Here is a 23,613-nt window from a genome sequence, read left to right as displayed (position 1 = left end):
CTGGTGAGGCACCCAAAAGAAGAAGATTAGGGCTGCTCTGTGCAAAACTATTTTTTTATTTTTTTAATGAATCGGCTGCCCTACACGCGATGTGCGGGAACACATGGAAAACACTCACAAATGCACGTGCTCCTTCGCAGCTGCATGATGTGAACAGAGCCATCATCCTTATGCCTGTGAAGTTCTGGGCGGTGTCCTGAAATATCTGACAAAGATCAGCCACCCTGCTGCAATCTCCCACCTTGTGATTTAAAACACTGCAAAGTCTGATCACTGGAGGAGGGGAGACTGAAGAAATGCTTTTTACTGTCTGCAGCAGACTGATGGCATCATTCAGGCCTAGGCAAAGTCACTGGAGGAGGGGAGACTGAAGAAATGCTTTTTACTGTCTGCAGCAGACTGATGGCATCATTCAGGCCTAGGCAAAGTCACTGGAGGAGGGGAGACTGAAGAAATGCTTTTTACTGTCTGCAGCAGACTGATGGCATCATTCAGGCCTAGGCAAAGTCACTGGGGGAGGGGAGACTGAGGAAATGCTTTTTACTGTCTGCAGAAGACTGTTGACTTTATGAAACAAAAAACTGTTGACATCATTTCAGCCTAGGCAAAGTCACTGGGGAGTTTAAAAATTGTGAAAATGCTTTCTCCTGTCTGCAGCAGACGGATGACATTATCTCAGCTTAGGCAAAGTCGCTGGGTAAGGGGAGACTGAGGAAATGCTTCCTCCTACCTGCAGCAGACTGATGACATCTTCTCAGCCTAGGCAAAGTGACTGAGTGAGGAGAAACTGAGGAAATGCATCCTCCTGCCTGCAGCAGACTGATGACATCTCAGCCTAGGCAAAGCCATTGGACAAGGGGAGACTGAGGAAATGCTTCCTCCTGCCTGCAGCAGACGGATGACATAATCTCAGCATAGGCAACGTCGCTGGCTGCAGCTTAGTTATGGCCTGTTTAATGATAACATTGAAGCTTGTGATACCTCTGCTGTATATTATGATGCATCAGAGATGTATTCATGCATAATGTTCCTGAAAGGATCATTTCAAATCAGGGCTGGCCCAAGACATTGTGCTGCCTGGGTCCAAGAATAAAATGGTGCCCCCCCCCACAAAAAATAAAAATCATGCCCATCCAGCAAAGAGATAGCGTAATCCAACAGAGACATCCCCAAATATTCTGCAAAGCGACATCCCCAGATCAGCAAAGAGTCATGCCCCCTTCAGCAAAGAGACATGCCCCCTAAAGGAAAGAGACAACCCCCTCCAGCAAAAAGACATACCCCCTCCTCCAAAGAAACATTCCCCCTCCAGCAAAGAGACATGCCCCCTCCAGCAAAGAGACCTGTCTAATCCAGCAAAGAGACATGTCCAATCCAGCAAAGAGACATGCCCAATCCAGCAAAGAGACATGCCCAATCCAACAAAGAGACATGCCCAATCCAGCAAGGAGACATGCCCAATCCAGCAAAGAGACATACCCAATCCAGCAAGGAGACATGCCCAATCCAGCAAAGAGACCTGTCCAATCCAGCAAAGAGACATGCCCAATCCAGCAAAGAGACATGCCCAATCCAGCAAAGAGACATGCCCAATCCAGCAAAGAGACATACCCAATCCAGCAAGGAGACATGCCCAACCCAGCAAGGAGACATGCCCAATCCAGCAAGGAGACATGCCCAATCCAGCAAAGAGACATGCCCAATCCAGCAAAGAGACATGCCCAATCCAACAAAGAGACATGCCCAATCCAGCAAGGAGACATGCCCAATCCAGCAAAGAGACATACCCAATCCAGCAAGGAGACATGCCCAATCCAGCAAAGAGACCTGTCCAATCCAGCAAAGAGACATGCCCAATCCAGCAAAGAGACATGCCCAATCCAGCAAAGAGACATACCCAATCCAGCAAGGAGACATGCCCAACCCAGCAAGGAGACATGCCCAATCCAGCAAGGAGACATGCCCAATCCAGCAAAGAGACATGCCCCCTCCTGCAAAGAAACATGCCCAATCCAGCAAAGAGACATGCCCAAACCAGCCCCCTCCTGCAAAGAAACATGTCCCCTCCTGCAAAGAAACATGCCCAATCCAGCAAAGAGACATGCCCAATCCAGCAAAGAGACATGCCCAATCCAGCAAAGAGACATGCCCAATCCAGCCCCCTCCTGCAAAGAGACATGTCCAATCCAGCAAAGAGATAAGCACAAACACACACACAGAAGACCGCTCAGGTGTGTAGAGTCCAACAATCAGAGGTCGGGTGCACGTCAGACCCACAATCCCAGCAGCTGTAATCTTTAGAAGTAGAGGACTGCACTCCCGACTTAAAAAATTGTGATCATTTATTGATAAATCCAAAAATCCATAATAGACAAAATTATCAGAGACTAGTTACGATTAAGCAAATTTGATTTCCTGAAACGCGTCAACTGTGTCTTGTCTCCTGTCTCTTATAATTTCGTCTATTATGGATTTTTGGATTTATCAATAAATTATCACAATTTTTCAAGTCGGAGTGCAGTCCTCTACTTCTAAAGATTACAATCCAGAAAAAAGACATGCCCAAAAACATCAGCTCAGCTGACAGGTATATGAATTGTGCCGGACCACGAAAGCTCCCCCCCTTCCTCTTCACCGCCACCGGCCAACTACACTCCGATCCCGGCTCAGTGATCCAACATGCCGTGACAGCAGCGCAGCATTGGCGGCGGGTTCTCCTGCTATGGAAGCCTGTGCTGTTCTGAGACCAGGGGAGCTGCTCTACCCCTGGCCCTGCTCCGCTTCCCAGCAGTACAACTTGCACTGCTGGGGAGCGGGGTTTGGGCTAGGCCGGGCTGGGGAGCAGAGCAGGGCATGATGCAAGGATGACACTGCACACTAGAGGGAGGGAACTTTAGGTCCTCAGGCAGTGCGTGTCACAGGGCCGCTGTTAGAAATCATGGGGCCCCATACAGTCCACCTGACGGGGCCCCCTTCAACCAAACCCCTAATGACACCCATGGCCCCGCCCCTGACCCCGTCTTGAAATAAAATGCAGGTTTGTTGCCGTTTATATAAATGCTTGCGGAGCCAACGTGTGCGTTCGCAATTGCGCATAAGCATAAAGTAGTGGGGGCATTTTAAATTTATTTTAAATTGTATTTTTATTAATTTATTTACAAAGAAAAAATCATACACTGTATCTTTATTTTTTGCTTTCACAAGGGATGAACAACATCCCTTGTGATAGCATGAGCCATGACAGGTCCTCTTTATGGAGCTATCTGGGGTCTTTTAGACCCCATATCTGTCCTCTGGCCTCCAAAGCATCTGATCAAATCAAGATCAGTTTGATCAGATGCTTGTTCAAACCGGTAATGGCTACATGAGACCGTAACTGGAAGTGATAAAATCCTTATCGCTTCTGGTTTCTGATGCCACACAGTGGGAGGAATGACACTCTCACTGTGTCTCAGGAACTGGATGCTACTGTTTGCATCCTAAAGGCAGTAAAGGCAGGGATGTCACTGCCTGTAAAATTAATCCAGTGACTTCTTAGCCACTAGGATTACTTTTACTGTGTGCAGAATCACTGAGGCTGAAAAAAATGATGTCGATCATTGCTGTAGCAATGACCAAGATATCACCCTTCCAATCCAGTGACGTACTGGTACAGTATGTAGCTGGAAGGGAAGCAGTTAAAGGGGATTGGTTTGGGGGGCAGTAAAAATGCAGCTCCACTGCACATGTTTACTGCTCCCCCAGCTGAAGTGTAAAGTAGCATCTCACTGTGTCCTATGATCATCAGCATTATGATAATCACACAGGCATCACAAAAAGCAGGGGCTCTATCATGGCTCTGTGTCACATGACTGTTAGGTGCTGACTTTGTTATGGCTGTGCTCTGTTACAGTCTGTAAAACTCAGTACAGCCATAAGTTGACAAAGTCAGCACCCAACAGCCGTGTGACACAGAGAATTGATAGAGCCCCTGCTTTTTGTGATGCTAATGATAACCTGCTATGCTGTGATATAATAGGACACAGTGAGGATTCTATGCACTATTCTTCACTCACTGTGTCCATGTGTCCATTTCAGCTGCACTCTCTTCCTGCTTCTCCCTGTCAGCCGCTCAACTTATTCACATCTTGGCAGGACAGCAGCCTAGAGCCGAACGGAGAATTGCAGTATCACTCCGCCGGCCGGGACTAATTGAATAGTGGGGCGGCATGATGTACATGCGCCCCGAAAATAAAGAAATAGTCCCTCCACTGCGCTCACCTCCTGGGCCCCTCTGAAGACCTGATGGGGCCCAGGAAAATGATATAACACACTCCATAGGCAAGAAGAAGCAGGAGAGGAGTTTAGAAAGCATTTTTTTTTAAATAATGCAGTAACGAACTATCATGTGGCCGGGCCCCACTGTGTAGCTGATGGGGGCCGGGCCCGGTACAATAGGGCCGGTTGTACTGCCCTATCAGCGGCCCTGGCGTGTCATGTACCTGGGTGTCCTTGAATCGGAAAGGTTCCTTGTTTCGTAGCTTGCAGCCTTTCCTGTTGTGCCACAGAGAAGCTCTGGAGTTTTGGCAGTGATTTTTCCAGCCTGATGCTTGCCTTGTACTCACTAGCCCCACCTGCTGTCAGCTGAGAACAATGTACAATTTAACCAGCTGTGAACAATGTACAATTTACCCAGCCTTTAAATAGCAGCTCTTCCTGTTACTGAGTGCCCGTTTGTTTTGGAATATCTTCCTGGGTGTGCTGCTTGCTCTTTGATAGACTTTCGTGTATGAACTTTTGCCTGTATTCGTGACCCCTCTTCAGCCTGCCGAATCTGTACTTCACCGCCAGCTTGTGTATGACTTCTGCCTGCCTGACCATTCTTTGGGTTACGTTTGGATACCGCTTTGCCCGATCTGTTGCCAGCCTGATCTCTCTGACTTCGTTTTCGCCTGAATCCTCAGCACTCAAGCTCCACTTCGGACTTTACCTCACAGGTACCTAACATTGCGACCCTGTTGCCGTCTCTCTTAACCACTTTAGCTCTGCTCACATTGCTGCTACTGCAGCAATGTGGCTCATTATCGTCCAGCGACGTAGACCTACGTCGCTGGACTCTGCCCCTTATGGGCGCCGCCGGAGGCTCGCTCCCGCTGTTTTCAGTCACAGCGGGAGTCGGGCCAGGGGAGGAGCGGCGGTGATCACCGCCGCTCTTCCCCGATTGTCGGGGAATCGAGTGTGGAGATCCGCCCGCTTGTGTAAACAAAGCGGGCGGATCTCCTAAGTGACAGGCAGGGTCAGATTGCAGGATTCAGCATAGCTGAACCCTGGATCTGTCCTTGTGTCACACAGTCACCTCCCCCCACACATGTCAGTAAGCACCAGGCATACATTAACCCCTTGATCACCAATAAAATTAACCCCTTCCCTGCCAGTGTCATTTTTACAGTAACAATGCATATTTATAGCACTGATTACTGTAGTAATGTCACTGGTACCCCCAAAAGTGTCAAAAATGTCAGTCAAGGGTCTGATCTGTCCGCCGCAATGTCGCAGTCCCGCAAAAAAAATCGCAGATCGCCGCCATTACTCGTTAAAAAAAACACCAAAAATGACAGAAATCTTTCCCTTAGTTTGTAAACGCAATAACTTTTGCGCAAACCAATCAAAATACGCTTATTGCGATTTTTTTTACCAAACATATGTAGCAGAAAACAAATTGGCCAAAAATGATAAAAAATTTTGATTTTTTTAATTTTTTTGGGGGAATTTTATATAAAAAAATGTGAAAAATATTGTTATTTTTTCAACATTTTTGCTCTTTTTTTGTTTATAGCGCAAAAAGTAAAAATCGCACAGGTGATCTAATACCACCAAAAGAAAGCTCTGTTTGTGGGAAAAAAATGACGTAAATTTCTTTTGGGTACGGTGTTGCATGACTGCGCAATTGTCAGTTAAAGTCGAACAGTGCCGAATCGCAAAAAGTGGCCTGGACGTAAGACAGCAAAATCCTCCGGTGGTAAAGTGGTTAAACTGCTTTCTGGGTCCCATGCACCCACCGAGGCCCATGGTAGGGCTGGCCCTGTTTTAGATAATTTGTAAGAATTCAATTTAATAATCTGAGCAGCCTGCTGGTGCAATGATAGCTAAGAATTTGCCTTATCCTTTAAAGAAGGGATCCTTAAATTACGGCCCTCCGACTGTTGCGGAACTACACATCTCATGAGGCATTGTAAAACTCTTACATTCACAGATATGACTAGGAATGATGGGAATTGTAGTTCCTGAACAACAGGAGGGCCAAAGTTTGAAGACACCTGCTTTAAAGCGTCAATCAGCAGACTTATGGTATACAAAGTAGCAAATCCAATATAAATTAATACAATGCAGCTTTTTGACAGAGGTTGTCCTTAAAAGGAACTACAGGTCCCAGCATGGCCCTGACCAGCCGGGGGGGGGGGGGGGGTGGTGCGGGGGTTCTGAGGTTCCTCTGCTGCCGCCTGCCCACAGGTTACCTCCGCCTCTCCTGCAGCCTCTTCCAAGCAATAAACAGCTGGCGTTGTACCAGTTCATAAACCATCCCGTTCCCCAGCGAGGCATTTACATCCACAGCAGGGCTCCCCTGTGCATTTTAAGACAATTTGTTTTAGTGTTTGTGCGCGTGGCGGGCGGCTTCTGTTTTTCCGTGGCGTAATCAGGAGTCGGTCGGAAGGTGGAAAGCGGCGGAGAGAATTGAGACACAAGCCTTTTTTTTTTTTTTGTATTGCAGACATAAATTTCTTATCACCTAAAAAGACCGGGCAATTTATTGGGCCTCGGAGTTTATCTTTATTTTCTTCCCCCACATTAGGACGCCTGTCTTTATATTCACTGATTTTCAATTTATTTTATCTCGGCATCGAAAAAAGGAGGCGGGGGCTGTTAACCAACGCGAGGATGGTGCAGTAGGGAAGTGATTTTTCTCAGCGTTAGCCGAGTGCCAGACGGTGCCAAGTGGCAAAATAAACTTCCAGAAAACCTTTCGGGGGGGGGGGGGGGGAGGGTCAAAGGACAAAAAGAGAGAGACTTTCACCAGCTATGGCATCAATCAATAAAAGGATCTGGCCCCTGAATGAATTCACAGTGTGTGTGTAGCTACGGTGAGGGGAAAAAGTATTTGATCCCCTGCTGATTTTGTACATTTGCCCGCTTACAAAGAAATGATCGGTCGATCGGTTTATTTTAACAGTGAGAGACAGAATAAAAACAAAAATATCCAGAAAAAACGCATTTCAAAAAGTTATAAATTGATTTACATCTTAATGAGTGAAATAAATATTTGATCCCTTCACTAAACATGACTTAGTAGTTGGTGGCAATCACAGAGGTCAGACGTTTCTTGTAGTTGGCCACCAGGTTTGCACACATCTCAGGAGGGATTTTTTCAGATCATCTCCAAGTCATTAAGGTTTGGAGGCTGACGTTTGGTAACTTGAACCTTCAGCTCCCTCCACATATTTTCTCTGGGATTAAGGTCTGGAGACTGGCTAGGCCACTCCAGGACTCGAATGTGCTTCTTCTTGAGCCACTTCTTTGTTGCCTTGGCTATGTGTTTTGGGTCATTGTCATGCTGGAATACCCATCCATGACCAATTTTCAATGCCCTGGTTGAGGGAAGGAGGTTCTCACCCAAGATTTGACGGTACATGGCCCTGTCCTTTGCCCCTTTGATGCGGTATAGTTGTCCTGTCCCCTTAGCAGAAAAACACCCCCAAAGCATAAAGTTTCCACCTCCATGTTTGACGGTGAGGATGGTTTTCTTGGGGTCATAGGCAGCATTTCTCCTCCTTCAAACACGGTGAGTTGAGTTGATGCCAAAGAGCTTGATTTTGGTCTCCTCTGACCACAAAACATTTTCACCCAGTTCTCCTCTGAATCATTCAGATGTTCATTAGCAAACTTCAGACGGGCTGTGCATGTGCTTTTTAGAACAGGAGGACCTTGCTGGTGCTGCAGGATTTCAGTTCTTGTTTTCCTGGTGAGATCTTGCATGGAGCCCCATGGAGGGAGATTGACAGTTAAGAAAAATACTCAGTTCCACTCTGTATTACAAAATGTGGTATCTATCCCAAATTATATATTTCGGAGATTGACAGTTATTTTGTGTTCAATCCATTTGCAAATAATCGCACCAACTGTGGTCACCCTCTCACCAAGCTGCTTGGCGATGGTCTTGTAGCCCATTCCAGCCTTGTGTAGGTCTACAGTTTTGTCCCTGACACCCATGGACAGCTCTTTGGTCTTGGTGGAGAGATTGGAATCTGATTGATTGATTGCTTCTGCGGACAGGTGTCTTTTATACAGGTAACAAGCTGAGATTATCAGCACTCCCTTTAAGAGAATCCTCCTAATCTCAGCTCATTACCTGTATAGAAGATACCTGGGAGCCAGAAGTCTTGCTGATTAATAGGGCATCAAATACTTATTTCACTCATTAAAATGCAAATCAATGTTTAACTTTTTTGAAATGCGTTTTTCTGGGAATTTTTGTAGTTATTCTGTCTCTCACTGTTAAAATAAACCTACCCAGTGACTTTCATGGTACCTGTCTGTGGTGGGCGGGTCGTTATGCGTTTCAGGAGCCCCCACACCCTGGGTCAAGCTTGAAACGCGTAGCGGTCCGCCCTCTCAGTGGCTTTCACGTTACCTGTCTGAGGTGCACGAGGGACGGCTGTAAACTCCATTGGCTTTTTCCTCCTCTAATGGGTCCAGCTCCATTAAAAGAGGCTTTTGATCATAAGACCCATGTGCTGCCCACACCATTGGTTTCAATATCTACCCCTCCTGCCCCTCCAGACCGTTTTGCAGATTCTAACACGTTAGCGCCGGTTCACATTGCAGCGACGCTACTTCGCACCACGACCTCCGAGGTCGTGGTGCGAGCAGCGCGCCGCGACATCGGAGCGGCCGCCACGGACTTCATAACATTGAAGTCTATGGCGGTCGCCTCCGGGTAGCCCTAAAGAAGCTCCGGACCCTTTTTCTAGGTCGGAGCGACTTGTGTCGCTCCAATTAGAATGGGTCCGCAGCTTCCCTATGGGAGGCGACCTGCGGCGACCTGTGAAGCGACCAGGTCGCCTCACAGGTCGCCCTAGTGTGAACTGGCACTAAGTGTGTTATTTGATTTGTAAATAAAACTACTGTACACTGATACTGCTGTGAATATGGATGGATCTGTCCTGAATCTAAGACAGGGAGCAACAGACACCAATGATAGGGCACCATTCTTCCAGCTGACACCAACAGTGGGGCACTTTTCCCCCTACTGACACCAGGAATGGGACGATTCTTTCTCCTCATACTGACTGTAGGCGCCATGTAATTTTTTTTTTAATCCCAATGACTGCCAAGCATTTTTTTTTCTCCCACTGGCCACATTCAGACCCCCCTAAAGTCTGAAGAACAGTAAACTAGCTCTTTGTTTAGAAAGTTTGGAGACCCCTGTCTTAAGCCCTGCTGAAGGGGCAGAGTTACAGCCCCCGAAACACGATAACTTGTGTGTAGAAACCACCAGCTTGGATATTCAGATTCTTTATGTTTACACCATTGCCACACTGTCAGATGATGGAAATAATTTAGAAACAAATGAATGTAGAAGTCAGATGGTTCCAGCACATGGTATCCACTTTCCTAAGCCTACTAATGATTAACACTTTTTCTCTGCATCTGGAGATTTAGTAAATCTCAGCAAATTAGGAAAGTTCCCAATATAATTTTCAACCTATTTCTCGCCGTCCCCTAAGAGCTTACCTCACCTTCTGCCGGTTTCGGTTTCCCATCTGGTGTCTGATAAAGTCATTGTTGGAATGTCCCTGGGCACAAAGTAACTGCATATACAAGGTGATGATAAAGAAGCCATCTCTGGAGTCCCTTTATGTGTGCATGTTCCCAGCCAGCTTTCTTCTGTAGTAAAGAACAATGGGCAAGCACAGATCAAGAGCTGCCTTGACTGGCCAATGCCTTCTTCTCTTCAGGGTCCTCTCCTAAATATCTTTGCTGGATTTTAATGGGGAACTCCACTTAAAAAGCAAAAAAAGTGCATGGGGCCCCCATAAAATCAATACCAGATACTTATACAACCGTGCAGCCTGGTAGGATAGGAAAGAGGGGGTGACAAGCAGATTCACAACCTCTCCTCCTCAACCATACCAGACCACATGTCCTCAACGTGGGGAGGTACCTTCCAGATGGGAGACTTCTGACAAAACACCCTGCCACCATCTTGATGAGTACAAGGGCCTCTTCCAGACAACCCTGGCCTGATAGTTGGGAGGGTCTGCAGGCAGGGGACTTATTGGATGTAAATCCACCACCAATCACATCATCTAGTGGTGCAGATCCATGTCAATCACAATGAGTAACTCCCACTAACCCACGGGACCTGACATGTTCCCCTTTTGTGTTCAATTCACGCGCCTTGGGAAAGACATCTCCCGATCCCCACTGCTAAAAACAGACAAAGAACCCGAGTCTGGCAGGGAATATCATTGATCAAATATGGACATGATATATTTGGTCAGTGGCATCCCCTGATCCCTCCCCATGTTGAGGGCATGTTGCTGGCATAGTTTGGGCCTAACTTTGGGGGCTAAGGGGAGCATAAGCTTACCTGCCCCATTTCCAGACTGCATGTTTAAATAAGGGCCTAGTATGTTGTTGTATGTACTTGTTTGCATGGTTTTCCCTTAAAATCTTAAACCTATACCAGACCCCTAGGGTAAGGTATGGAATTTGGGGGGGACCACCCAACATCTTTTTTTTTTGTTGCACATGGGGTTCTCAGCTGCATGCTCAGAATAGGATCTGGTGTGCATTTTGGCACTGGTGGTGGTGGGGGTTGTTTGGTTTGCTGTTCTTAGGGTAGATTTAGATGTGCGTCTAATACTACATTTGCCTCTAAAGCCAATCTGCATTTGGATCACGCTTTAGAAATCCTGAAAGGCTGTGAGAAAGCGAATTGACTCCTCCTCACTGCCTGTTTTAACCTAATGCACGCGGTTGTGGGGCGTTTGCGCCACTTCCCCATTTGTGTTTGGTTTTTCGGAAAGCCCACTACATGTTGGGTAGATTTTACTGCAGCAGGAAGTGAAGCATCGGGACTGCAACATGAAAACACTCCTGTCTGCTGCCTATTGCGGCACGGGGGGGGCTGTTGGCAGGTAGCAAAAACACGCCTCAGCTGGACATTTTTGCCTCCTCCCCCGCCCCAGCCACACATCTAAATGAAGCATTACAGAAAAAGCTTGACTGGCCCTTGTCTTCTTCCTCTTTGGGCCCCTCTTGATCACCCTTACTGCCGCCAGCCAGTGCTTCTCGCCAGCTGCTGTGCCAGGTGTGAGAAGCTGCATAGCAGTTAATATTCGTCTTTATCGCGGAGGTACTCTCGTTCTTTAACCACCAAACTTATTAAAAGCTCTTTTATGGAAACTGACGCACAATTCATGTTTATTGACCTTTTCATGAGGCCTCGCCATTATTGCATTTTATCTCTGGTTATTGTTGCATTGGCATCGAGCGCGCATTAAGAAGAGACATTCCACTTAAACAGCAGGCGTTACGCTTCGGATTGCGAGCCCGCGGGATCGACTGGTATGAAATAATACCGAACGCAGGGACCGGTGTAATTAACAGAGCCACTCTGATCTAATGATTATAAAGCGATCGCCCAGCTCTGGTCGCAATGCCTGGCAGATGCTACGGCCTAATATTAGGAAGCATTCCCGCTCGCGGGAAGTGTTCCAAGAAAGAACTCCAGTGGTGTATTATTTTAAAAAGCTGAAGCCTAATTTGTTTATATTTTGCCTTCCGCGGTTCCTCTCTTTCCCTTCATCAACATGCTAATGAGATTTCTAAATAAATCCTTTCTGTTTTCATTACATACCTTATTTTACACCCGGTGATGTCATCATTGGGTCTATGTGCTTTTCTATGCCAGTCTTTTTTCAACCAGGGTGCCCAGGCACCCTGGGGTGCTTTGAGGTTTCTTCAGGGGTGCCTTGGCAAAATACCTAAAAATTTACCCAAAATACAAGCCAGCAGATGGACGAAGCCTGCCTTTTAGTTGCACAAAGCCACAGGTTTTCATTATGCACCATTACAACCTTTGAGTTACAGGCATACTAACAACCAGTGATGTCATCAGTGTTGATAAGAAGGGTGTTGATCGACTGCACAGCAATTTGACCCTCTCCTGCCCATCTCCATCAACACTGGTGTCACATTAGCTGAGTGAGGGAGAGAAACTGAGGGAGAGGAGAAACAATAGAATACTAGTCGGTACTAGTGTGCAAAAGTGTATTTGCTTTGAAAGAATAAATCACCTCTAATGTTGGGTCTCCTACGTGTGGATGCTGCTTCATGTAGTAAAAATATTATAATAATTTTTTACATTTTAGAATGAGGTGCCTTGAGATTATCCATAATTTTAAAGGGTGCCTTAATTGAAAAAAAAAATTGAGAAACACTGCTCTACGCAATGCTGGCACATCATGGCTGGTGGGAGGCATAGCAGATCATGGCTGGTGGGAAGCATGGCAGATCAGGGCTGGTGGGAGGCATAGCAGATCATGGCTGGTGGGAAGCATGGCAGATCAGGGCTGGTGGGAGGCATAGCAGATCATGGCTGGTGGGAGGCATGGCAGATCATGGCTGGTAGGAGGCATGGCAGATCATGGCTGGTGGGAAGCAGGGCAGATCATGGCTGGTGGGAAGTATGGCAGATCATGGCTGGTGGGAGTCATAGCAGATCATGGCTGGTGGGAGGCATGGCAGATCATGGCTGGTGGGAGGCATGGCAGATCATGCCTGGTGGGAGGCATGGCAGATCATTGCTAGTGGGAGTCATGGCAGATCATGGCTGGTGGGAGTCATGGCAGATCATGGCTGGTGGGAGTCATGGCAGATCATGGCTGGTGGGAGGCATGGCAGATCATGGCTGGTGGGAGGCATGGCAGATCATGCCTGGTGGGAGGCATGGCAGATCATGCCTGGTGGGAGGCATGGCAGATCATGGCTGGTGGGAGTCATAGCAGATCATGGCTGGTGGGAGGCATGGCAGATCATGCCTGGTGGGAGGCATGGCAGATCATTGCTAGTGGGAGGCATGGCAGATCATGGCTGGTGGGAGTCATGGCAGATCATGGCTGGTGGGAGTCATGGCAGATCATGGCTGGTGGGAGTCATGGCAGATCATGACTGGTGGGAGTCATGGCAGATCATGGCTGGTGGGAGGCATGACAGATCATGGCTGGTGGGAGGGGAATGGAAGATCAACTGGAGGAGTGGAGCTGCATTGTGTGCAAAGGATAGAAGGTCCCCTGTAAACTGGAGAAGCAGAGCTGCATTGTGTGCAAAGACGAGTACGTCCCCTGTACACTAGAGAAGCAGAGTTTCATTATGTGCAAAGGCTAGTAGGTCCCCTGTAAACATGAAAAGCAGAGTGGCTTTGTGTGCAAAGGCTAGTAGGTCCCCCGTAAATTGGAGAAGCAGAGCTGCATTGTGTGCAAAGGCTAGTAGGTCCCCTGTACTCTAGAGAAGCGGAGTTTCATTGTGTGCCAAGGCTAGTAGGTCCCTTGTAAACTGGAGAAGCGAAGTTGCATTGTGTGCAAAGGCTAGTAGGTCCCTTGTAAACTGGAGAAGTGGAATATTGTAGCCTAAATTCTGCAGTATGTAAGTTTTTCCACTGCTACTGGGTCCCTTTTAATGCAACTTGGGCCTGACGTTTCTCCTGAAAAAGGTAATTTTCCCAAAGTGCGCGAGTCTGATTTATTTAGCAACTTCCCCTTATTAATATATAATTGGCCAGCGAATGGGAAGCCGGCTCACATTAATTATTTTTTCATGTTGCAGAAATTGAACACATGGCGGTTTCCAGGCGCCTCCATCTATGAACGCTCTGCGCTCTCCGCCATGAGCCGGGCCCATGTTTTATTTAGGGATGAGTTTGCTTTGCATTATTGAAATGAGTTTTCCTTCTTATTAGGGGCCAGCGGGTTGTGCGGGTCTTCTCTCCCCGGCAGGTCAGCACTCCTAGTAAGCCTTTAACCCCTACTTCAGCGGGGGCAACCTAACACCAAACAGGGATATAACACAACACAAGAAGTTTCCAGATTTATGATTTATTCTTCCATTTCAATCCAGAGCTGCTACAATTTTCTAAAACTGCGTAACCAAATCGGCAAAGTGCTGTAAATACTATGTACAGTATCTCACAAAAGTGAGTACACCCCTCACATTTTTGTAAATATTTTATTCTATCTTTTCATGTGACAACACTGAAGAAATGACACTTTGCTACAATGTAAAGTAGTGAGTGTACAGCTTGTATAACAGTGTAAATTTGCTGTCCCCTCAAAATAACTCAACACACAGCCATTAATGTCTAAACCGCTGGCAACAAAAGTGCGTACACCCCTAAGTGACAATGTCCAAATTGGGCCCAAAGTGTCAATAGTTTGTGTGGCCACCATTATTTTCCAGCACTGCCTTAACCCTCTTGGGCATGGAGTTCACCAGAGCTTCACAGGTTGCCACTGGAGTCCTCTTCCACTCCTCCATGATGACATCACGGAGCTGGTGGATGTTAGAGACCTTGCCCTCCTCCACCTTCTGTTTGAGGATGCCCCACAGATGCTCAATAGGGTTTAGGTCTTGGCCAGTCCATCACCTTTACCCTCAGCTTCTTTAGCGAGGCAGTGGTCATCTTGGAGGTGTTTGGGGTCGTTATCATGTTGGAATACTGCCCTGCGGCCCAGTCTCTGAAGGGAGGGGATCATGCTCTGCTTCAGTATGTCACAGTACATGTTGGCATTCATGGTTCCCTCAATGAACTGTAGCTCCCCAGTGCCGGCAGCACTCATGCAGCCCCAGACCATGACACTCCCACCACCATGCTTGACTGTAGGCAAGACACACTTGTCTTTGTACTCCTCACCTGGTTGCTGCGACACATGCACTAAATATGAACTAAATAAGTTTATCTTGGTCTCATCAGACCACAGGACATGGTTCCAGTAATCCATGGCCTTAGTCTTCTTGTAATCAGAAAACTATTTGCAGGCTTTCTTGTGCATCATCTTTAGAAGAGGCTTCCTTCTGGGATGACAGCCATGCAGACCAATTTGATGCAGTGTGCAGCGTATGATCTGAGCACTGACAGGCCGACCCCCCACCCCTTCAACCTCTGCAGCAATGCTGGCAGCACTCATACATTTATTTCCCAAAGACAACCTCTGGATATGACGCTGAGCACGTGCACTCAACTTCTTTGGTCGACCATGGTGAGGCCTGTTCTGAGTGGAACCTGTCCTGTTAAACTGCTGTATGGTCTCGGCCACCATGCTGCAACTCAGTTTCAGGGTCTTGGCAACCTTCTTATAGCCTAGGCCATCTTTATGTAGAGCAACAATTCTTTTTTCAGATCCTCAGAGAGTTCTTTGTCATAAGGTGCCATGTTGAACTTCCAGTGACCAGTATGAGAGAGTGAGAGCGATAACACCAAATTTAACACACCTGCTCCCCATTCACACCTGAAACCTTGTAACACTAACGAGTCACATGACACCAGGGAGGGAAAATGGCTAATTCCAACCAAAAATCCAGCAAAAACACATAAATTTTTTTTTATAAATTAACCACTCCTGGACCGGAAGGATTTGCCCCCTTAATGACCAGGCCATTTTTTGCGATACTGCACTGCCTTACTTTAATAGACAATTGCGCGGTCATGCGACGTTGTACCCTAATAAAATGTATTTCCCTTTTTCCCACAAATAGAGATTTCTTTTGGTGGTATTTGATCACCTGTGCAATTTTTATTTTTTTTGCGCTATAAACAAAAAAAGAGCGACAATTCTCAAAAAAAAAAAAAAAAACAATACTTTTCACTTTCTGCTATATGACATTCCCCCCCAAAAAAAATGTAAAAAACAAATTTTTTCATCCTTTATAGGCCAATTTGTATTCTGCTACATATTTTTGGTAAAAAAAATCCCAATAACCGTATTTTAACTAGTTTGTGCAAAAGTTATCGCGTCTACTAACTACGGGAAAGATTTATGTCATTTTTATTTATTTATTTATTTTTTTACTAGTAATGGTGCCGATCAGCGATTTTTAGCGGGACTGTGACATTACGGCGGACAGATCGGACCCATAACTGACATTTTTGACACTTTTGGGGGGACCAGTGACATTACTACAGTAATCAGTGCTACAAATATGCACTGTCACTGTACTAATGACACTGGAAGGAAAGGAGTTAACACCAGGGGTGATCAAAGTGTTAAATGTGAGCCTAGTGGGTGTTTTCTAACTGTATGGGGGAGGGACTTGTGAAATGACCATAGAGACCTGTGTTCCTATATAGAAATATCACAGGCGCTCTGTGATCATTTCAGAGAGAACATTGGTCGGCTGTGTTTACAACAGCTGACTGTCCTTCTCTCTCAGCGGGGAGAGATCGCAGGTGCCCAGCAAATCGCAGCCGGCGACCCGTGGATCGGCATCCCGCTGCTTAGGTGGGGGGTGGGCATGCACCTCCAGTGGCATGCACTCACCTGCAGGACCACTCCCACAAACCGACGTACCCATACGTAATTTTGCGCAGCCAGGCCAGGCTGCCACAGTATACCTGAGGTAGGTGGTGGTCTGCAAGTTGTTAAATGATAGAAACAGAATATCAACCAAAAATCCATAAAAAACACATGATACAAATGTTATAAACTGAGTTGCAGTTCAGTGAGTAAAATAAGTATTTGATCCCCAAGCAAAACATGACTTAGTAGTTGATGGAGAAACCCTTGTTGGCAAGCACAGAGGTAAGATATTTCTTGTAGTTGGTGACCAGGTTTGCACACATCTCAGGAGGGATTTTGGTCCACTCTTCTTTACTGATCTTCTCTAAATCCTTAAAGTTTCTTGGCTGTCACTTGGCAACTCAAAGTTTCAGCTCCCTCCATACATTTTCTATAGGATTAAGTTCTGGAGACTGACTAGGACACTGATGTTATTTTTCTTCTTTTTGAGCCACTCCTTTGGTGCCTGGTTGGTAGGTTTTCAGTCATTGCCATGCTGGAAGCCCCATCCATGACCCATCTTCAGTGTTCTGACTGAGGGAAGAAGGTTCTCATCCAAGATTTTACAATACATGGCCTCGTCCATTAGCCACCCAATGCAGCAAAGTCAGTATGTACCTTTAGCAGAGAAACAGCCCCAAAGCATCATGTTTCCACCTCCGTGCCTGTCTATAGGGACGGTGTTCTTAGGGTCATAGTCAGTATTTTTCTTCTTCCAAACACTGCGAGTCGAGTCAATGCCAAAGAGCTCAATTTTGGTCTCATCTGACTACAGCACTTTCTCCCAATCCTTCTCTGAATCATTTAGATGTTCATTGGCATGGCTCTACATGTGCCTTCTTGAGGAGGGGGACCTTGTAGGGTGCTGCAGAATTTCAATCTACGGTGGCGTATTGTGTTACCAATGGTTTGTTTGGTGACTGTGGTCCTAAATGCCTTGAGATCACAAGCTCCTCCCGTGTAGTTCTGGGCTGATCCCTCACTTTTTTCATGATCATCCTTACACCATGAGGCGAAATCTTGCAAGGAGCTCCAGACTGAGGGCGATTGATGGTTATTTTGTATTTCATCCATTTGCGAATAATCGCTCCAACAGTTGTCTCCTTCTCACCAAGCTTCTTGCTGATGGTCTTGTAGCCCATTCCAGCCTTGTGCAGGTCTACAATCTTCTCCCTGACATCCTTGGACCACAGTTCTTTGGTCTTGCCCATGATGGTGAGGTTTGTCCCCCAAACCCCCTCCGGCTGGGGATTCCTCTGTGATCTTTTATCTCTTTCATATTGTTCAGGTAGATCTCCACTTCTTAAAGGTTGCCTGTCTCTGGTCTACTGCATGCGTGAAAGTATGCTAAATAAAAGCTGATTGTTGTAAGCGCCCCAAGACAATGTTTTACGGTTTGCTTGTGGCAAAAAAAAGGAATACGTAAATTGAATTATATAGCTATTATTACACATAATGACCCCATAGAGTTACCTATAGACGACATGCTTGTTTTTTTCTATAAAAGGACTTTTTTTTTACAGTTTTGTTTGTACCCCTGTTTGTTTTTATGTACCCCTTACTCATTCACATCAGGGGGAAAGCCAATATCTGGGGATCCCTTTATTGTTAAAGTTATTGTAGCACCCCCCCCCCTAAATCTCATACTATACCCATGTTGATGAGGACAAGGGCCTCCTCACCCACAGACCCCCACAACCAACAGGCCAGGGTTGTGGTGAAGAGGCCCTTGTCCTCATCAACATGGGTATAGTATGAGATTTAGAGGGGGGGGGGGGGTGCTACAATAACTTTAACAATAAAGGGGTCCCCAGATACTGGCTTTCCCCCTGATGTGAATGAGTGGGGGGGGGTCTATGACTGTTTTTTTTTTCCAGGTAGGGGATGCTGGTGCACCGCTTCTGCTGTGATTTGTCAACGCAGAAGCTGATTAGCGGGTGCCAACCAATAGATGTCCACCGGCACCCTCTGAGGAGATGCATTTATGAAGCTTTGCATATGTAAACAATACAGAGCTCTGTCCTGTCAGACGGCATGTGCTGGATTTTTGATCTCTGCAAAGCACATCCCTTTGTAAAAGCAGCACACTGTGTATACATAAACACTGGTTAGGCACACAGTTAACCCTTTGATCGCCCCTGATGTTTAACCCCTTCCCAGCCAGTGTCATTAGTACATGTGCATATTTTTAGCACTGATCACTGTATTAGTGTCACTGGTTACCACAAAGTGTTAAAGTGTCAATTAGTGTCAGATTGTCCACCATACTATCGCAGTCCCGCTATAAGTTGCTAATCACCGCCATTACTTGTATTAAGAAAACAAAATTCCAGTATATATCCCATAGTTTGTAGACACGATAACTTTTGCACAAATCAATCAATATACACTTATTGTGATTTTTTTTTTACCAAAAATATGTAGCAAAATTTAAATTGGCCTAAAATTATGAAAAATTTAGATTTTTAATTTTTTTTTTTTAATTGGGAATGTTTTATAGCAGAAAGTAAAAAAATATTGTTTTTTTTTTCAGAATTGTCGCTCTTTTTTTTGTTTATAGCGCAAAAAATAAAAACAGCATAGGTGATCAAATACCACCAAAAGAAAGTTCTATTTTGTTATTCAATTCTATTAGGGTACAGCGTCGCACAACTGCGCAATTGTCAGTTAAAGTAACACAAAAAATGGCCTGGTCTATAAGGGGGTAAATCCTTACGGTCCAGAAGTAGTTAAGGGGGTAAATCTTCTGTAGGTCAAGCGGTTAAAAACATTTAATAAAAAGAATATAACACAAAAACATTTTTTTGGTTTTGTTACATGTCCCTCAAGGCTGTGTGCATAGATATCTGAGGAGGGCACACAATTGTAAGGGACATTCTTCCTATTGACCATCACACTAATGTACCATAGGTTGTAGATGTAGCAATTATTAGCTGGGGCTCTCTGAGACCAGAACGTTGTTTGTAGGATTCTTCCATGTTAAAAAGACCTTCACCTTACTCTCCAGCCAAGGATTTCGGAATATGGATTAAAGCTCATTAGTACGCTGCTGCTCCTTTACTGTCCAATCTCTCAGCCCGGGGGAAGGATGGTGACCTAGCCTTGTTGCGTAACTGCAGTAGACAAACGGCAGGTCACCAGCTTGGCTGTGTGTCGCCCTGAGGCCTATGTAGAGTTTTTGCAACTGGCTTATTTTTAATAAAAGTAATATTTTTTAGTTTATCCTCTTAATAATAGATTCTGTTTTTTGTTTCCAGGGAGTGATCCAAGATGCCAAGCTCATATTTATGCCAAATGGGTACATAACACAGTGCCCAAACCTGAATCGCAGTAAGTAGACATTAATATTTCTATTTTTGTTATTATGGTTATTGATGTTGTTTTCATAATGGCTTCCTGTGTTGTGTGTGTCTGTGCGTGTGCGCATGTGCGTGTGTGTAGGGTGTTTCCTCAGGATGTTTGGGTTTCATCCAGCTACTATGAAACCCAATGGCTTCTCAACCAGATTGTTGGTTCTGGGGAGAAGCACGTTATCTATTAAGGTGGCCACAAGTCAATGGAGCAAACATATCCAGGTCAAGGCTCACAACCTTGGTTTATACTTTAAGTAATTCTTTTTCAACCAGGGTGTCTTCAGGGGTGCCTTGGGAAAATACCTAGAAAATGCCTTAGGTTTCCTCAGGATGTTTGAGTTTCCTCCAGCTGCTATGAAACCCAATGGCTTCTCAGCCAGATTGTTGGTTCTGCGGAGAAGCACGTTACCTATTAAGGTGGCCACAAGTCAATGGAGCAAACATATCCAGGTCAATGCTCACAACCTTGGTTTATACTTTAAGAAAAGCCTTTTTCAACCAGGGTGCCCAGGCACCCTGGGGTGCCTTACAGTGTCTACAGGGGTGCCTTGGGAAAATACCTAGAAAACACATGAGGTTTCCACAGGATGTTTGGGTTTCCTCCAGCTGCTATGAAACCCAATGGCTTCTAAGCCGGATTGTTGGTTCTGGGTAGAAGCACGTTATCTATTAAGGTGGCCACAAGTCAATGGAGAAAACATATCCAGGTCAATGCTCACAACCTTGGTTTATACTTTAAGTAACCCTTTTTCAACCAGGGTGTCTTCAGGGGTGCCTTGGGAAAATACCTAGAAAATACCTTAGGTTTCCTCAGGATGTTTGAGTTTCCTCCAGCTGCTATGAAACCCAATGGCTTCTCAGCCAGATTGTTGGTTCTGGGGAGAAGCACGTTATCTATTAAGGTGGACACAAGTCAACAGAGCAAACATATCCAGGTCAATGCTCACAACCTTGGTTTATACTTTAAGCAAGCCTTTTTCAACCAGGGTGCCCAGGCAGCCTGGGGTTCCTTCCGGTGTCTTCAGGGGTGCCTTGGGAAAATACCTAGAAAACACCTGAGGTTTCCTCAGGATATTTGGGTTTCCTCCAGCTGCTATGAAACCCAATGGCTTGTCAGCCAGATTGTTGGTTCTGGGTAGAAGCACGTTATCTATTAAGGTGGCCACAAGTCAATGGAGCAAACATATCCAGGTCAATGCTCACAACCTTGGTTTATACTTTAAGGAAAGCCTTTTTCAACCAGGGTGCCTTACGGTGTCTACAGGGGTGCCTTGGGAAAATACCTAGAAAACACGTGAGGTTTCCACAGGATGTTTGGGTTTCCTCTAGCTGCTATGAAACCCAATGGCTTCTCAATCAGATTGTTGGTTCTGGGCAGAAGCACGTTATCTATTACGGTGCCCACAAGTCAATGGAGCAAACATATCCAGGTCAATGCTCACAACCTTGGTTTATACTTTAAGTAACCCTTTTTCAACCAGGGTGTCTTCAGGGGTGCCTTGGGAAAATACCTAGAAAATACCTTAGGTTTCCTCAGGATGTTTGAGTTTCCTCCAGCTGCTATGAAACCCAATGGCTTCTCAGCCAGATTGTTGGTTCTGCGGAGAAGCACGTTACCTATTAAGGTGCCCACAAGTCAATGGAGAAAACATATCCAGGTCAATGCTCACAACCTTGGTTTATACTTTAAGGAAAGCCTTTTTCAACCAGGGTGCCCAGGCACCCTGGGGTGCCTTACGGTGTCTACAGGGGTGCCTTGGGAAAATACCTAGAAAACACATGAGGTTTCCACAGGATGTTTGGGTTTCCTCCAGCTGCTATGAAACCCAATGGCTTCTAAGCCGGATTGTTGGTTCTGGGTAGAAGCACGTTATCTATTAAGGTGGCCACAAGTCAATGGAGAAAACATATCCAGGTCAATGCTCACAACCTTGGTTTATACTTTAAGTAACCCTTTTTCAACCAGGGTGTCTTCAGGGGTGCCTTGGGAAAATACCTAGAAAATACCTTAGGTTTCCTCAGGATGTTTGAGTTTCCTCCAGCTGCTATGAAACCCAATGGCTTCTCAGCCAGATTGTTGGTTCTGGGGAGAAGCACATTATCTATTAAGGTGGACACAAGTCAACAGAGCAAACATATCCAGGTCAATGCTCACAACCTTGGTTTATACTTTAAGCAAGCCTTTTTCAACCAGGGTGCCCAGGCAGCCTGGGGTTCCTTCCGGTGTCTTCAGGGGTGCCTTGGGAAAATACCTAGAAAACACCTGAGGTTTCCTCAGGATATTTGGGTTTCCTCCAGCTGCTATGAAACCCAATGGCTTGTCAGCCAGATTGTTGGTTCTGGGTAGAAGCACGTTATCTATTAAGGTGGCCACAAGTCAATGGAGCAAACATATCCAGCTCAATGCTCACAACCTTGGTTTATACTTTTAGTCAGATTTTTTCAACCAGGGTGCCTTCTGGTGTCTTCAGTGGTGCCTTGGGAAAATACCTAGAAAATACCTTAGGCTTCCTCAGGATGTTTGGGTTTCCTCCAGCTGCTATGAACCCCAATGGCTTTTCAGCCAGATTGTTGGTTCTGGGGAGAAGCACGTTATCTATTAAGGTGCCCACAAGTCAATGGAGCAAACATATCCAGGTCAATGCTCACAACCTTGGTTTCTACTTTAAGCCAGCCTTTTATAACCAGGGTGTCTTCTGGAGTCTTCAGGGGTACCTTGGGAAAATACCTAAAAATTGCCCAAAAATTCTATACAAGCCAGTGGGTGGATCAAGCCTGCCTTTTAGTTACACAAAGCCACAGGTTTTCATCGTGCAACTTTACAACCTTCTTGCGGCCAGTGTCCTAACAACCAATGATGTCATTGGTTGATAAGGAGGATGTCGGGCACCTGCACAGCATCCTTGTTTGCCCCACCCCTGCCCCTCTCCTTCAGCACCAGCGTCATATTAGCCGAGTGAGGGAGAGTAACCGAGGTAGAAGAGAATTACTGGAATACTTATCAGTACCAGTGTTCAAAGGTGTATTTGCTTTGGAAGAATAAATCACCACTAATGTTGGGTGTCCTACACATGTAGATGTTTCTCCATTATGCAAAACTATTAGTTTCGTTTTTTTTTTTTTAATTTAGAATGGGGTGCCTCAAGATTGTGTGGAATTTTAAAGGGTGCCTTAAATGAAAAAAGGTTGAAAAACACTGCTTTAAGCAATCTAAATCTGTTACAGCTTTCATGTTCAAAGCTTGGTCATCAAAAGCAATTGCTGGTGCCACTGGCTGATAGGAAAGCAAGGGGTGGGGATAGGTAGGCCAAGTTTCAAAACTAAGTAGACATTTCTATTATTTCTATTATGTTCATTAGCAGACACAGCTTCTCTTCATTCTTGACCACAAGGAACGTGTGGTCAAGTATGAAGAAAAGTTGTGTTTGTGAATGAACCCAGAAAAAGCTATTTCATGGTTATGTAATTATGTTTGGATAAATATACTTGTAGTACATCCCTCGTGGCAAATGGACCACAGTAGTACTGTAGATAACTACTCAGGTGTGTGTAAAGGTGCAGCTGCTATAGTGAAAGTAGGGAATGTGTTTGTATATAGCCACAAGGGAGGGCTACCTATAGCGCTTGCTTTGTGCGTTGATATTTGTGCTAATTAAAGTGCCAACAGT

The 23,613-nt window shown here is 45.7% G+C and overlaps 1 protein-coding gene across 2 annotated transcripts in view; it reads left to right on the top strand.

Annotated features, from left to right (window-relative positions):
- The window catches only part of NELL1 (neural EGFL like 1), a 1,211,404-nt gene that overhangs the window by 427,004 nt on the left and 760,787 nt on the right, over window positions 1-23,613 (top strand). For both annotated transcript variants that reach the window (XM_082270280.1, XM_082270281.1), the window contains exon 6: window positions 19,850-19,922. In XM_082270280.1, coding sequence (XP_082126406.1) covers window positions 19,850-19,922 — 73 coding nt within the window. The remainder of the gene's footprint in view (window positions 1-19,849; window positions 19,923-23,613) is intronic.

This window comes from Pelophylax lessonae, assembly GCF_965119305.1.
Source record: "Pelophylax lessonae genome assembly, chromosome: 10".
Classification (NCBI taxonomy): Eukaryota; Metazoa; Chordata; class Amphibia; order Anura; family Ranidae; genus Pelophylax; species Pelophylax lessonae.
This window is presented reverse-complemented; position numbering and strand designations above follow the sequence as displayed.